This window comes from Panthera pardus, unplaced genomic scaffold, assembly GCF_024362965.1.
Source record: "Panthera pardus isolate Hobbes unplaced genomic scaffold, ASM2436296v1 HiC_scaffold_24, whole genome shotgun sequence".
NCBI lineage: Eukaryota > Metazoa > Chordata > Mammalia > Carnivora > Felidae > Panthera > Panthera pardus.
In genome coordinates, this window is record NW_026526810.1 from 44848928 (window position 1) to 44863810 (window position 14883).

General features: G+C 38.7%; 1 protein-coding gene across 4 annotated transcripts in view; it reads left to right on the top strand.

Moving 5' to 3' along the window:
* LEO1 (LEO1 homolog, Paf1/RNA polymerase II complex component) overlaps window positions 1-14883 on the top strand; it is a 76017-nt gene that overhangs the window by 18842 nt on the left and 42292 nt on the right. For all 4 annotated transcript variants that reach the window (XM_019442107.2, XM_053889059.1, XM_053889061.1 and 1 more), the window contains one exon: window positions 3073-3190. In XM_019442107.2, the coding sequence (XP_019297652.1) occupies window positions 3121-3190 (70 nt within the window). In that variant the 5' untranslated portion in view covers window positions 3073-3120. The remainder of the gene's footprint in view (window positions 1-3072; window positions 3191-14883) is intronic.

Genomic DNA, 14883 nt, shown 5'->3' on the forward strand with positions numbered 1-14883 from the left:
ACCTGTGCCAGGTGGCCTTCCTTCATGGATGCCCTTTCACCCAGCTGGATCTCTGCACCCACACTAGGCCTCCTCTCTTCCACTCCCCTTCCCTTGTACTATCTTACTGCCACTGAACTCCAACATCTGGCACCAGGCTGCCCCTCTGCAGGGACTCCATTCCTACTCTGCTCATGACATACTCTGATGTCCCCCCTCCTTATGGGAACACCCTTCTCATCCCACTAGGTCACTCCCTTCACAGATGCCCTTCTCACCCCTCCTGGGTTCTGACACTTGTACCAGGCTGCCCTCTTACCCAGATGCCCTACTTACACCTCTTGACTACCATGACTCCACACCCCTACCAAAGACATCCACCCTGCTTGGCCCGTGTAATGACTTTTGAATTGTTTTATGGAGGAAGAAGAAGAAAGAGAGTGGGAAAATGGAGGAAGAAGCAACAAAACATTAGTTCATCTTTTTTTTTTTTTTTAAGTTTATTTATTTATTTTGAGGGAGAGAGAGAATGAATCCCAAGCAGGCTCCATGCTCAGCAGAGCCTGACTCAGGGCTCCATCTCAGGACCGTGAGATCATGACCTGAGGGGAAATAGAGTCAGAGGCTTGACCAACTGAGCCACTCCGGGGCCCCTCAGTCATCTTTTGGTTAACTTTTAATAAAATAATTTTTCTGAGATTCACTTCCATTTTAGTTTTTGGCTAGATCTATTTCTGCCGTCATGTCTGTTAAATTTATATTTGTCAGGAAAGCCAAAGCTGCCTGCTCAGTGCATTCCTTATCTATGGTACCTACCATCTACCAGAAATATTACGGTTCACACAGGCCAATACATAACTGAAAGTCCTCCTCTCTCACCATTCTTTTCAGTGGGGTTTTCAGGATAATATACAGTTACGGGCATTTATATTTGGGGGTAAGGGCATCTTGCTTCAATACTTTCTACTTTTCCCTGATTTCCTTTTTCCTCTTCCTAGCAGTACTCCATTAAGCTTGCTAGGTTGATTTAAATGGAACCTCAGTTGGTTTAACTTTGTGCTATACTTTTTCTCATAGGAAGGCATTTCAAATGTCCTAAAGCTACATATACCCCAGATCCCCATAAGAATGGATTATTTACCTCTCTTCAAATGTGTTCCAAGCTGTCCTACCTGTGTTTTTATTCATGCTGGGGCTCCCACCTGGTCCATCGTCTCATTGCTTCTCCAAAGTCAAAACCCTACATCCTGCAAGGTACACTTCACACACTACCTCCCACCAAAGCCTTTGGCACTATCCTCAATCCAGGACCTCCACAGAGCTCTGTATGCATCTGTGATGTGTATCCTTTTCCGACATGTTCTTTTTTGAAAAATATTTATTTATTTTTGGGAGGAAAGCAAGCTGGGGGAAGGGCACAGAGAGAGGGACAGAGGATCCGAAGCCAGCTCTGTGCTGACAGGCTGACAGCAGTGATCCTGATGCAGGGCTCGAACTCACGAACTGTGAGATCATGACCCGAGTTTAAGTTGGACACTTAACCAACTGAGCCACCCAGGCTCCCCTTTTCTGACATATTCTAATTATCATTCTTAGGAGACCAGAAGCTAGCTCCTTAGATACAGGTACCATTAATTTTTCGTATCTTTACCCCATGGAGGCCTTGCATGGAGTAGAAGCTCTACATATGTTTAATTGAAACCTAATAAGGGTTTGTATATTTTATATTATCTTTTCTTTGCATAGTACAGTCTTCAAAACAATTAAACTTCCTAGTAGCGCTTTCTGGCATGAGACCTAAATTTTCCACCTTACAGAAGAGAAAGATGTTTACTTTTATCATCCAAAGGACAAGAAAATGAAGCTGTTCATCTTTTTTTCCAACATGATGCAATAGGTTGCATTAGTATATCAAGAGATAGGGGCACCTGGGTGGCTCAGTGGATTGAGCGTCTGACTTCTGACTTCGGCTCAGGTCATGACCTCTCAGTTTGAGTTCGAGCCCCGCATCCGGCTCTGTGCTGACAGCTCAGAGCCTGGAGCCTGCTGCGGATTCTGTGTCTCCCTCTCTCTCTGCCTCTCTCCCACTCACACTCTGTGTCTCCTTCTCTCTCAGAGATAAATAAACATTAAAAAAAATTTAAAAAAAAAAAAAAAAAAAGAGATAAAATCTACTCTCAAAGCAAATTCATATTTGCCTACGGACACCTGTATTTTTATCCTGCCCAAATAGCACTCTAAGTTTTGAAGTTATTAAATACTGACATTGTCTCTAGAACATATGCATTTACTTTGCATAGTGAATAAAATTATATTTTCACCTGCAGAGAGATGGCCCCAATTCCTCACTCCCCATAGGAATTATGTAACTACAGTAGAAGACCGACCTGCTTCTTTTGTGTTGGTCTTAGCCTGGATTCTCATAATCTGTTCCAAAGTAGGGCATTATCAAAAATCTACTTTGTCCCATTTTTTTTTCTCCATTTAACTGTTTATTGCAAGGGCAATCCTTAGATTGTAAACACTTTGACTCAGAGGTGTCTTCTAACTCTTTTGCATTCTTGTGTGTGTGTTAATGGCACACTATATATCTGCAATGAATCATTTCACCGAATTACTCTTAGGGTGCTTTCTTCCCTAGGCTATCACTACAGATCTCACTATGTTAAATAGTCAAAACATGAACTTTCGGTGTTTTTCTCCTCATGCTTGATCCTCCTGGTTTTAGATCTCGTGTTCATCCCTACTGGTCTGATAGATATGGCACCAAGATTTTAGAGGCAGCTTGAAAAATTTTAAGCTCCTCTTTCTACATCATGCCACGAAATGGCAAAAACTTGGTGAAGAAAGAAGGGTTGGGGTCCATGAGGCGATCTCCTGTATACTAATAGAACTCTTGCTGACAGATACCTGTGGTAGGCTGAATCATGGTGCCCCAGAAAGACATCTATGCCCTAATCCCTAGATTGTGTGAATGTTACCTTATATGGCAAACAAGGACTTTGTAGGTGTGATTAAAGATTGTGAGATGAAGAGATTATTCTAGATAATCAGGGTGGACCCTACATACAATTTCATGTATCCTTTGAATAGGAAGACAGAGGGAGATTTGACATACAGAAAAGAGAAGGTAATGTGACCATGGAGGCAGAGATTGGAGTGATGGGATCACAAGGCAAGGAGTGTTGCCAGCCACTGGAAACTCAAAGAGGTAAGAAACCCATTGTCTTTATAGTCTCCAGAGGGAGCACAGTCCTGCTGTCACCTTTATTTAACCCAGTGAAATTGATGAACCTCTGGCCTCCAGAAATTGGAAAGAATAAATTTCTGTTGTTTTAAGACACCAAGTTTGTGCCCACCAGAAACTAATACTTAAAGACTTGGAGGGTGGGGAGCATAAAGAATAAACACAAACTCCATCCTTAAGTATCTATGAATTAAATAGGAGCAGTTTGTAAAATATTATGACCCAATGTGTGGTAAAATGCAAAGATAAATGCCAAAGTCAGGAAGTACTGGAGAAATTCAGAAAAGTGAGTAATCTTCAATGAGGAGCTGGAGTAGATTAGGTGGGTTTTACTGCATAGGTAGATTGTGAAAGTAGGCCCTTGTACAAAAGGAGAAGACTTTAGATTTAATCCCCTGGACACTGGGAATTCAGTAACAAATTCTCTCCTCATTTTCTTTCTTTTTGCATTAGGAAAGTAATCTAGGCTTCTCTTAAAACATTTCATAGACATAAAAATTTGAATGTAAGATTCCCTTGTAATTCCAGTACTCCCAGAGAAAAGCTTTGCTAACAAGTTGGTATATATTCTCCCAGATTTTTTTCTGCACATATAGTAATAGGTTTATATAATTATTGCCAAAATGGGATCATGCTATAAATATTCTTTTGCAACCTGCCATTAAAAATTTTTGAACAAAATAAAAAGGAAAATCATATTTTAAGATGATTAACCTTTTGGCAACACTCATGTAGATCTCCCTAATCTGTCCTAATTACAGTATGTACTGTACTGAGGGGAGAAATGGAAACAAAGAAAGAGTAGCTAAAGGTTGTTAAAATAATCCGGGTAAATCAGGGTAGGGTCTTTGGCAATAACTGATAAAGTAAGGGATTGGAAATTTTTCTAGTGAGGGTCAGGAAATATATGTATGTATTTCAAGATCTTGGGCCACATAAATAAAAACTAATTTCTCCTTTTTACCTTTGAGAGAGGGGAAAAAAAAAAAAGATTCCACTTATCCACATTTGAAGATAGCCATGCTCTCTGATTGTAGTAATAGCAATCCTAAAGGGAAGAAATTGCTTTCTAAGCAGTGATGGCAGGGCTAAGTATTTTATATACATTGATGTCTTTTCTGATTATGAAAGCATTACATAATTATGGCAACATGGAAAAAATTGAAAAGTAAAACAAAAAATAAAATTACCCAGAATTCCATCATTCCACTATAACCACTGTGTGGTTTTTGGCTTATTTCCTTTCAGACATTTTCCTGTGTAAAGGAATATATATGTGTATGTGTATGTATATATATACATATGAATATATATGAATATGTATATAAATATATACACATATATACACACACACATATATATGAAATTGAGATAATACTAGATACTGCTTTGTGACATGCAGTTTTTACCTGACAGTGTGTCATAAGCATTTTCCCATGTATTTCAATATTCTTTTAAAAACCTTTGTTTCCCAAATTGGCATTTTGGTGGTGGTGGTGGTGGTTGCCAACAGTGATACAATTTCATTATGAAAACTGGAAACAAACACAGCCGTATGTGAGGTGGAATATGAACACCTTCTCATAATGTCACGTCCCAGAAGTATAGAGATCTGGTGGAACATACTCATGCTTGGCTCATTGAGCTTCTTTCCCAAATCCATGTTCCATAACTATAGCTTGAAGTCAGTCATGGCAGGAATATTTACGCCATGGAAGTTGGCAAACATCAGTTATCAAGGCTTTTTGTCCTGGAGTGCTGGATGTTAAACTTTTACCACTACATCACTGTGTGTACCTTCCTAGACATTTAGTGTATATTTAAATATTTGTTTACATAAACATAGATGATTACCATAATAAGGTTAGTTATACATCATCTCAAATAGTTACAATGTGTGTGTGTGTGTGTGTGTGTGTGTGTGTGTGTGTGTGTGGTGAGAATACTTAACATTTATTCTCTTAGCAACTTTAAAATATACAATTCAATATATTTTTCAAAGATTTTATTTTAAGTAATCTCTGCACCCAACTTGGGGATTGAACTCACAATCCCAAGATTAAGAGTCTCATGCTCTACCAACTGAACCAGTCAGATGCCCCTACAATTCAATATTTTTAACTGTAGTTACTGTGCTGTACATTACATCCCTAGGACTTACTCATCTTATAACTGGAAGTTTGTACCTTTTGACCCCCTTCACCCATTCTGTCTCTTTTACTACCCCTGCCCCCAGACCCTGGCAGCCATAAGCTCGTTTTTTTTTTTTTTCTATGAGCTCGTTTTTTTTTTTTTTTTAAGATTCCACATATAAGGAAGATCATACAGTATTTGTCTTTCTCTGTATGACTTATTTCAACTTTGTATAATATTCTTAAGTTTCATCCATGTTGGGCATGGCAAAATTCCCTTCTTTTTATGGCTGAATAATATTCCACTGTGTATTTACCACACTTTCTATATCCATTCATCTGCTGAGGGACACAGGGTTTTTTCCATGTCTTGGCTATTATAAATTCTGCTGCAGTGTATATGGCGGGGGGGGGGGGGCAAATATCCCTTTGAGATAGTGATTTCATTTCCTTTGGATATATACCCACAAATGGAAATGCTGGATCCTATACTAGTTCTATTTTTAATTTGGGGGGAACCCCCACACTGTAAAAAACATCCCATTTTCTAACCAGCTTTGGCAATCTAATAATATATAATGTTCCTCTCTTCAATACATATTCATGTGCCTAATCTGTGCTACTTAGTATTTCACTGTATGACTGCATTATAATTTATTTGAACAATCCTCCACTGATGGGTGTTTTGAGTGGTTACAATTTCTGACTATTATAAACAAACTTTCAGTGAACATTTTGTCCACATATATTTGCATATCCATCAAATTATTTTCTCACGATAAATACCTAGACATGGAAATGTTGAATCAAGGAGTATACCCATTTACAATTTAAATGGACGATACCAAATTGCCCTTTCAAGAGGCTGTCTTATTTTTCTACTACCTTCACCAGTATATGCACTGATACATATAATTTAAGTGATTGCATAGGATTTCAGTTTATGGATGTCTGATAACTTGTTTGATCCATTCCCTACTATGATGTTCCCAATATTTCTCATTTCTATGAACAATGCTATAATACATACCCTTGTACATCTTCATGTGAATCTCTTATTTTCTCAAGATAAAGTCTTTGATACGGAATTACAGAGTCAAAGGTAAGAAATTTTTATGACATTTTGTCACTTTGTCATTTTGACATTATCAGATTCAGGTCAGTATTTGGAATTTAAAGTGGTGTTTAAGAATTTACTTGATGCTAAATAGAAATGAATACTTTTTTTAAAGTTTATTTAATTATTTTGAGATAGAGAACGAGCAGGGGAGGGGCAGAAAGAAAGGGGGACAGAGCATCCAAAGCAGGCTCTGTGCGGACAGCAGAGAGCCCGACACAGGGCTCAGGCCCACGAACCATGAGATCAGGACTTGAGCCGAAGTCTGCCGCTTAACTGACTGAGCCACCCAGGTGCCCCAGAAAAGAATACTTCTTTTTTTTTTTTTTTTTTTTCAATATATGAAGTTTATTGTCAAATTGGTTTCCATACAATACCCAGTGCTCATCCCAAAAGTTGCCCTCCTCAATACCTATCACCCACCCTCCCCTCCCTCCCACCCTCCATCAACCCTCAGTTTGTTCTCAGTTTTTAAGAGTCTCTTATGTTTTGGCTCTCTCCCACTCTAACCTCTTGGTTTTTTTTCCTTCCCCTCCCCCATGGGTTTCTGTTAAGTTTCTCAGATCCACCTAAGAGTGAAACCATATGGTATCTGTCTTTCTCTGTATGGCTTATTTCACTTAGCATAACACTCTCCAGTTCCATCCATGTTGCAACAAAGGGCCATATTTCATTCTTATTGCCACGTAGTACTCCTTTGTGTATATAAACCACAATTTCTTTATCCATTCATCAGTTGATGGACATTTAAGCTCTTTCCATAATTTGGCTATTGTTGAGAGTGCTGCTATAAACATTGGGGTACAAGTGCCCCTATGCATCAGTACTCCTGTATCCCTTGGGTAAATTCCTAGCAGTGCTATTGCTGGGTCATAGGGTAGGTCTATTTTTAATTTCTTGAGGAACCTCCACACTGTTTTCCAGAGTGGCTGCACCAATTTGCATTCCCACCAACAGTGCAAGAGGGTTCCCGTTTCTCCACATCCTCTCCAGCATCTATAGTCTCCTGATTTGTTCATTTTGGCCACTCTGACTGGCATGAGGTGATATCTGAGTGTGTTTTTGATTTGTATTTCCCTGATGAGGAGCGACGTTGAGCATCTAGAAAAGAATACTTCTAATGACTACTATTGTTTTTGGAAACAATATCTCGTGACTCTTGAATAACCTTTACATTATTTTCCCTTTAGTTTCTTCTTTGGTATTTTAGACCCAGGATTCTATCCTATTTCTCCTTCCAAATTTTGTTTCTGTGTAAAATGTCAGATAGAAAGTATATACATGTGTGTTTATGTACTGGAAATGAAAGGTATCCATATATCAGTATGAATCACTATTAACCTAAAATGTCACACCCATTTACAGGATTAACCCTGCCTGTCATTTCCTCAATGAGTAAGGAAATAAACTTCAGTCAAGGAGATAAAATCTTTCCTGGACTCTAAGAAAATTTCATCTTATGGAGCCTAAGAAATAAATTAAAATTTGCTACTTAATTCAAATGTATGACTTTAACAATAGATACATAATAATCAGGTACAAAAAAAAAACATTTTCTTGGTGTTTACCAGTCAGTCTTAAGAGAAAACAAGAGAAACCAAATGGTTTCTTCTAAGTTTTGTTAAAGGAAGTGTTTTTATTATTATCTAAAGTTAGTGTTTTTCAAACCTCTTCTCTCCTTCACACCACCCTCACTCCCAAGTCAATTTTTTTGCTAAGGAAAAACTGATGGGGGTGGGGGTGTGCGCGTGTGCTGCTGGTTTTGCTGATGAATGAGGTCTCTGCAGGGTATACCATCACCATCTTGTGGCCTTTTGCCATATTACCACTAAGGGTTTTAATACGGGAATGCTTTTTTTTTTTTTTTTTTTTTTTTTTTTTTGCAATTGCAAGCGTGAAACACACTGTAGCAATCTCTTTGTGGCAATCCCTCTGTGGATAAGATAAAATATGTTGAGCGCCAGAGCCAGGAGTTGCCACCCTTACAGGGAGATGATATCGCTGCACTTATGCTGATGATTCTAAAACAACCAACTGAATAAGGAAATCTAGTGAAGAGATTTTATTAGAGTAGCTTTACTGTAAAGTGACATTTTTCAGTTTTGCTTTGGGTTTGAGCCGAATTTGTTTTACTGCTTCCTTTGTAAAAATATTTGTAAAAATATCGGTTGGCAGGGCAGTTTGTAAATCTAACTTTTTTGTCTGTCTCTTTGGTTCTAATGTTGGGAGGGCGTTCCCACTTTTGTCTCAATATTCCCCCACCTTAGTACTATTTTATTATGTTCTTTTATAAAAATGTGTTGTTGTTTTTTCTCCTTTCCCTTTGTCTCTTTCATCTATTTTTCCTTCTTTTTTCTCCTGCCTCATACTTCCCATTTTGTTCCTTTGGTATCCTTGCTACGTTTCACTTTACTTAGCTTCCTCCATTAACACCCACAAGCACAGCGCCCCGCCTCCCCTTTCTGCGGCCTCCCCTTTCTTTGTTCCTTCTAATTCCTTCCCTGGGTGGTTGATGTTCCGGCTCTTTTAGTGTCTACTACACCGACGTCCTGTGCTGGCTGGGTAGGTCTTTTAAGGACATAGCTCCCTGGTAACCCTCAGGCTTCAGAGAGAAACCTAAATCCTACCTATTCAAGGAAGCCACTCTCTAAACCTAACCCTAGATTCAAGAGGATAAGTTTCAAAAGGACAACCTTTGCTTCAGTGCTAAGAAATGGTTCTTTACCTGACTCATTACTTCTTTTATTTTTTTTTTTTCTCAACTTAAGTGCAACTTTTCATAGGAAGTGTACTGAGACATTTTCCAAGCCCATGTTTGCTGTCCAAACTCTCATTTGCATAGGGAACAATTATCAACTAGTGTTTTGCAGTTGGCACTTGGATCTAAAGTAAGTTAGTTTAAAGACAGCGAGAGGAAAAAAAATAAAGATGGTGAAAGGAAAGAGATTTGAGAAAAGGGTTTTCTATCATTTTGGAAAGCAGCTTAAATTTTATTATGAGATGTAGATTTCTGTCTTTTTCTTGACAGCCTGAAAACTCTCCCATGAGGTAATTAGGTTTACATTAAAAAACTTTTATAAATAAATTTATTTATTTATTTTATTTTGAGCGACAGAGAGAGAGAAAAAAAAAACATGTGAGTGGGGGAGGGGCAGAGACAGAGGGAGAGAGAATCCCAAACAAGCTTCACACTGTCAGCACTGAACCGGATTTGGGGCTCTATCTCACTAATTGTGGTAGGGCATCTAGGGCTTGATGCAGTAAACTGTGAGATCATGATGTGAACCAAAGTTGCTCCTCAAATAACTTCTATCACTCCAAATGAGTAAACAGAGCTTCTATTAAAAAGTTACTTGAGGGGCACCTGGGTGGCTCAGTCGTTTAAGCATCTGCCTTCAGCCCAGGTCATGTTCTTGGGGTTTGTGGGTTCTAGTCCCTTTCCGACTCTCTTCTGTCAGCGCAGAGCCCCTTGGGATCCTCTGCCTCACTTTCTCTCTGCCCCTCCCCTGCTCGTGCATGCACCTACTCTATGTCTCAAAAATAAACATTTAAAAAAAAAATTACTTCAGGCCCACCGTGGATTATGACAATAACAACTGTCATTTATTAGTCTAAGAACCCAATTGAGCCCTGGGTCGGCTCTGTGCTGACGGCTCGGAGCCTGGAGCCTGCTTGGGAATCTGTGTCTCCCTCTCTCTCTTCCCCTCCCCTGCTCACACTCTGTCTCTCTCTCTGTCTCAAAAATAAATAAGCATAAAAAAAATTTATTAGTCTAAGAACCCAAGATTTACTTATTCTTCAGAATCTGAAGACTTCTATAGTCATAGGATTCTAGATGCCAACGTAGTAAAAAAAACATAGTTGAATAAAGAATGTACTCCCTAAAGAAAAATTTTCCCCAATTATTCTAAAACTAATGCATGTTTATTGTAGGAGACTTGGAAAACATAGAAAAGAATAAAATACACTAGTCCCCTTATCTGCCTCCCAGTGAATGCTATATATATATACATATATATATGTACATATATATGTATATATATATAAGTATGCTATATATAAATATATATACACTATGTTTTTTTCCTGTACATATATCTATGATAAAGTTTAACATAGAAATTAGCCACAGTAAGAGATGAACAAAATAACTAATAGCTAGCATTATTAGTAACTGTAGAATTCAAATATGAAGTTTTGTTTCGTGCTTTTTTATTATTTATGACAGTTTTTTCCTGCAGGATGACTATTTGTAATCTTTAGCTTGTTTACTCATTTTGCTGTTTTGGTTTCTGATCTGTCATGTTAATTAATATAGAATTTTGTGTGTGCGTATAGATTCTAAAACAAGTCTCACTCTTCTGACAACAATAAACAATGTTAATACAAAAGAAATAACTAATAGAACCATTATAGCAATGTAGTGTAATAAAAGTTATGTGCATATGGCCTCTCTCTCAAGTATCTTACTGTGCTGTACTCATTCTTCCTGTTGCCATGCTGTGAGATGATAAAATGCCTTCATGGTGAGATGAAGTGAGGTAAAGGATGTAGGCACTGTGACTTAGTGTTGGGCTACTCGTTACCTTTGGAGGATGCGTTAGGAGGGAGATCATTTACTTTTGGATGCGGTGACTTGACTGTGGGTACCTGAAACCTTGGGAAGTGAAACCAAGGAGAGGAGGGGACTGCTGTAAAATAAAAACCTGAGCATCCTGAGTTAACGAAGCAGTATTGACGTTTTGGTGTCTGTCTTCTTACTATTAAATTTAATTGAATTTTGAACACAGTCACTGGGTATAAAACTCAAATGTGTCAGGAAGTACACAGTGAGTGAGGTTTTTCTTCTCTTCCCTCCTCCAGTCCCCTAGCTCCTTTTCTTGGTTTCCAGCTTTTGTTGCAGTCTTCCAGAGACAGTGTATCCATTTATATGGTACACACACACATTTCAAATGTGATGGTAGCTTTATATACACCATATTCAGAATGTTTTTCCCCCGGAACTCATGTGTCTTGGATCTTTCCATATCAAATGGTAAACTATTCCTCACTAAAATTATGACTGTGTGTGACATTTTAAAAGTCAAATAGTACTACTACACTTAAAATTCTCAGTGTTTACATAATTATGACCAAGCAAGTCTTATTAGCTGTGTAACCTAGGGAAAAACCACTTAGGTTCTCTGTGTTTCCTTCAGGTTCCTTATGTATAATATAGGAATATATTAGGAAAGAATAAGTTAGTTCTGGCCCAGAAGCCCTTAGCCACAATTCTGAAATCCAAAAGCTCTAAAATAAAAAGTACATAACATTTGGTAGCAAATGCTGCCGGGAACTGACCTAAAGCTATTTAAAGTTTTATCACTCTTAGTTTGGATTTTTGTACATTTTGCCATAGAAATTTAATTTTGATTTGGGATAGTCTTCAGACCTAATTAGATGTGTTGAGGAATAAATATATATGTGCTGTATTCCCTTTCTAAAATCTGGGAAAATATCCGAATCTTGAAACATATGTGGCTCCAAGAGTTTTGGATAAAGGACAATGGATCCATATAAAAAGCACTCACAACAGCTCCTAGCAGGTGTAGGTATTATGTGTTATCTCTTATTATTACCAGCTGAGCCACATAGCATTCTGTAGCCTTTGGAGGGCTACATTTCCTATTTCCTTGGAGGTAATAATTTCCTTGGTTTTCTGTTTGCTTAGTTTTTTTTTTTTTAATTTAAGTGTTTATTTATTTTTGAGAGAGAGAGACAGACAGACAGAGTGCAAGAAGGGGAGGGCCAGAGAGAGAAGGAGACACAGAATCTGAAGCAGGCTCCAGGCTCTGAGCCATCAGCACAGAGCGCAACACAGGGCTCAAACCCACGAACTGTGAGATCACGACCTGAACTGAAGTCAGACGCTTAACTGACTGAGATACCCTGGCTCTCCTCTGTTTGCTTAGTTTTAATGTGTCAGGTACAATTTTTTTTATACTCTAATTACAGGAAAATACCCATTCAAAATATTCAAACACATTAGATATGAATATACAAAACTAAGTGTATATATTTATAAATTTATTAGTGTATTATTTTATTGTGTCTCATCTTCCACCAAAATGCAAGTTTCTGAGAACAGATGCTTGGTCTATTTTGTGTTCTGTTGTATCTCCCGTGCCCACAATAGTTTCTGGCTTGGAGAAGGCACTTAAATCCCTATTGGATGAGTGACTGCAGCAGGTATTCCATTAGCTGTGCGTCCTTCTCAGACTTCTCTCTCTGGGAGCCTTCTGTGCTCTTGCTCCATTCTGGACCAGCAGCCTTCTAGGATCATAGGGAGTCCTTTTGCGTCTTTCCAATCTTGGGGTTCCTTTTCCTCTAAAGCTGTTCTCTTCCTTGGTTTAGTTCTTCATTTTGGTGGGTCACAATTCATAGACTGTCAAGTACTTTAGTAACTCTTCCAATTTCTATTGCTATATAACAAACTACCTCAAAACTTGTGGCATTCTGCCACAACACCCACTCATTGTTTTCTGGATTCTGTGAGATAAGAATTTCAAAAAGTCTCAGCTGGGCATTTGTGACCTGGGGTCTCTGACTGAGCTTGTCTTCAGATGGAGCTGGAACCACAGGAGGTCTACAGCAGCTGAAGGCTGGTTAGATATTTCTCTCTCTCTCTTTTCAGATATCTCTTTTTATGTAGTTGAGGACCTCTCCATTTGGTCTGTGTGTCTAGTTTGGGCATCTTCATGGTATGGCAGCCTTAGGGCTCCTTATATAGATTCTGGCTTACACAGAATATTATTATTCTTTCCTTGTACTTAATGATAGGTTGTTTGGATACAGAATTCTAGAATGAACCATTTTCCTTAAGGATTTTATTTTCTAACTTTCAGAATTGTTGTTGATAAATCCATTGTTAATTCCAGATCTTTTAAAGTTTTTATTTAATTTAAATTTTTTTTTTTTAATTTGAGAGAGAGATGGAGAGAATGTGAGTAGGGGAGAGGAGGCGGGCTGAGGGGGAAGAGAGAGAATCTTAAGCAGGCGCCGCGTTCACTTCAGAGCCCAATGAATGGCTCAATCCCACAACCCTGGGATCAGAACTGAGCCAAAATCAAGAGTCAGACTCTCAAATGACTGAGCCACTTAGGTGCCCCAATTCCAGATCCTTTCTATGTCAGCTGATTTCTCTCTCTCTAGAAGCTTTTAAAATGTTCTCTTTATCCATAGTGTTCTGAAACTTCGTGTGAATCAGGGAATAGATTTAAGTAAAATAACATAAGTTTTGCTTTGTTGAATTTTACGTTCTGCTCAATTTTGTTTCGAAAAATGGGTTCCCTCCCATTACTTCAATAGTCTAGCTTGAATCAACCTGTCTTAGTCTACTTGGACAGCTTTGATAAAATACCATAGACTAGGCAGCTCATACATAACTGTATACACATGTATAACTATATATACATAATTTGTTTCTTACTGTTCTGGAGGTTGGGGGGGCCTAAGATCAAAGTGCCAGGATGACAGCATTCTGGTAAGGGTCCTCTTCCTTCCTCCTGGTTCACAGCCAGGACTTTCTTGCTGTGTCCTCCCATGTTGGAAAGGGCTAGGGAGTTCTGTAATGTCTCTTTTATAAGAATTTGAATTCTATTCGTGTGGGCTCCACCCTCATGACCTAATCACTTCCCAACTTCCCGCCTTCTAGTATCATTACTTTGGCATTGGGATTTCAGTATGAATTTTGAGGGGACACAGACATTCAGAACATAGTACTAAGAAACCTTTCCTGACAGACTGCCATTCATGTTGGTCATTTTCTGGCTTTCCATTCTTCAGGACCTGTATATAGTTTATAATTCTGAAACTTAAATTCTTCAGATGTTTTACACTATTTTCCCTCAAACTCGTGTATACACACACACACACGTTGCATAAACCATGTTTGCTATTATTTTTATATCCCTATACCACCCATTGCAGAGATCCAATTCAGCAAAGAATCTAATAAAGGCAGACTATGAGTGAGTGCTCCATAGCTTCCAAGAAATGAGCTGCCCCATTGTTGACTTATGGCTAGGGACAGAAACTGCAGGACTTCTCTCTTCCTCTCTAGTTCACACCAAATGGTTCTTTTTATTTTATTTATTTCTAATGTTTATTTATTCTTGAGAGAGAGACAGAGCATGAGTGAGAGAGGGGCAGAGAGAGAAAGGGAGACACAGAATCTGAAGCAGGCTCCAGGCTCTGAGCGCTCAGCACAGAGCCTGACACCGGGCTTGAACTCACAAACCATGAGATCATGGTCTGAGCCCAAGTCGGACGCTTAATGGACTGAGCCACTCAGGTGCCCCACCAGCCTGTTCCTTTTAAAGGTTAGCTCTGGGGCACCTGGGTGGCTCAGTTGGTTAAGCTTCCAGACT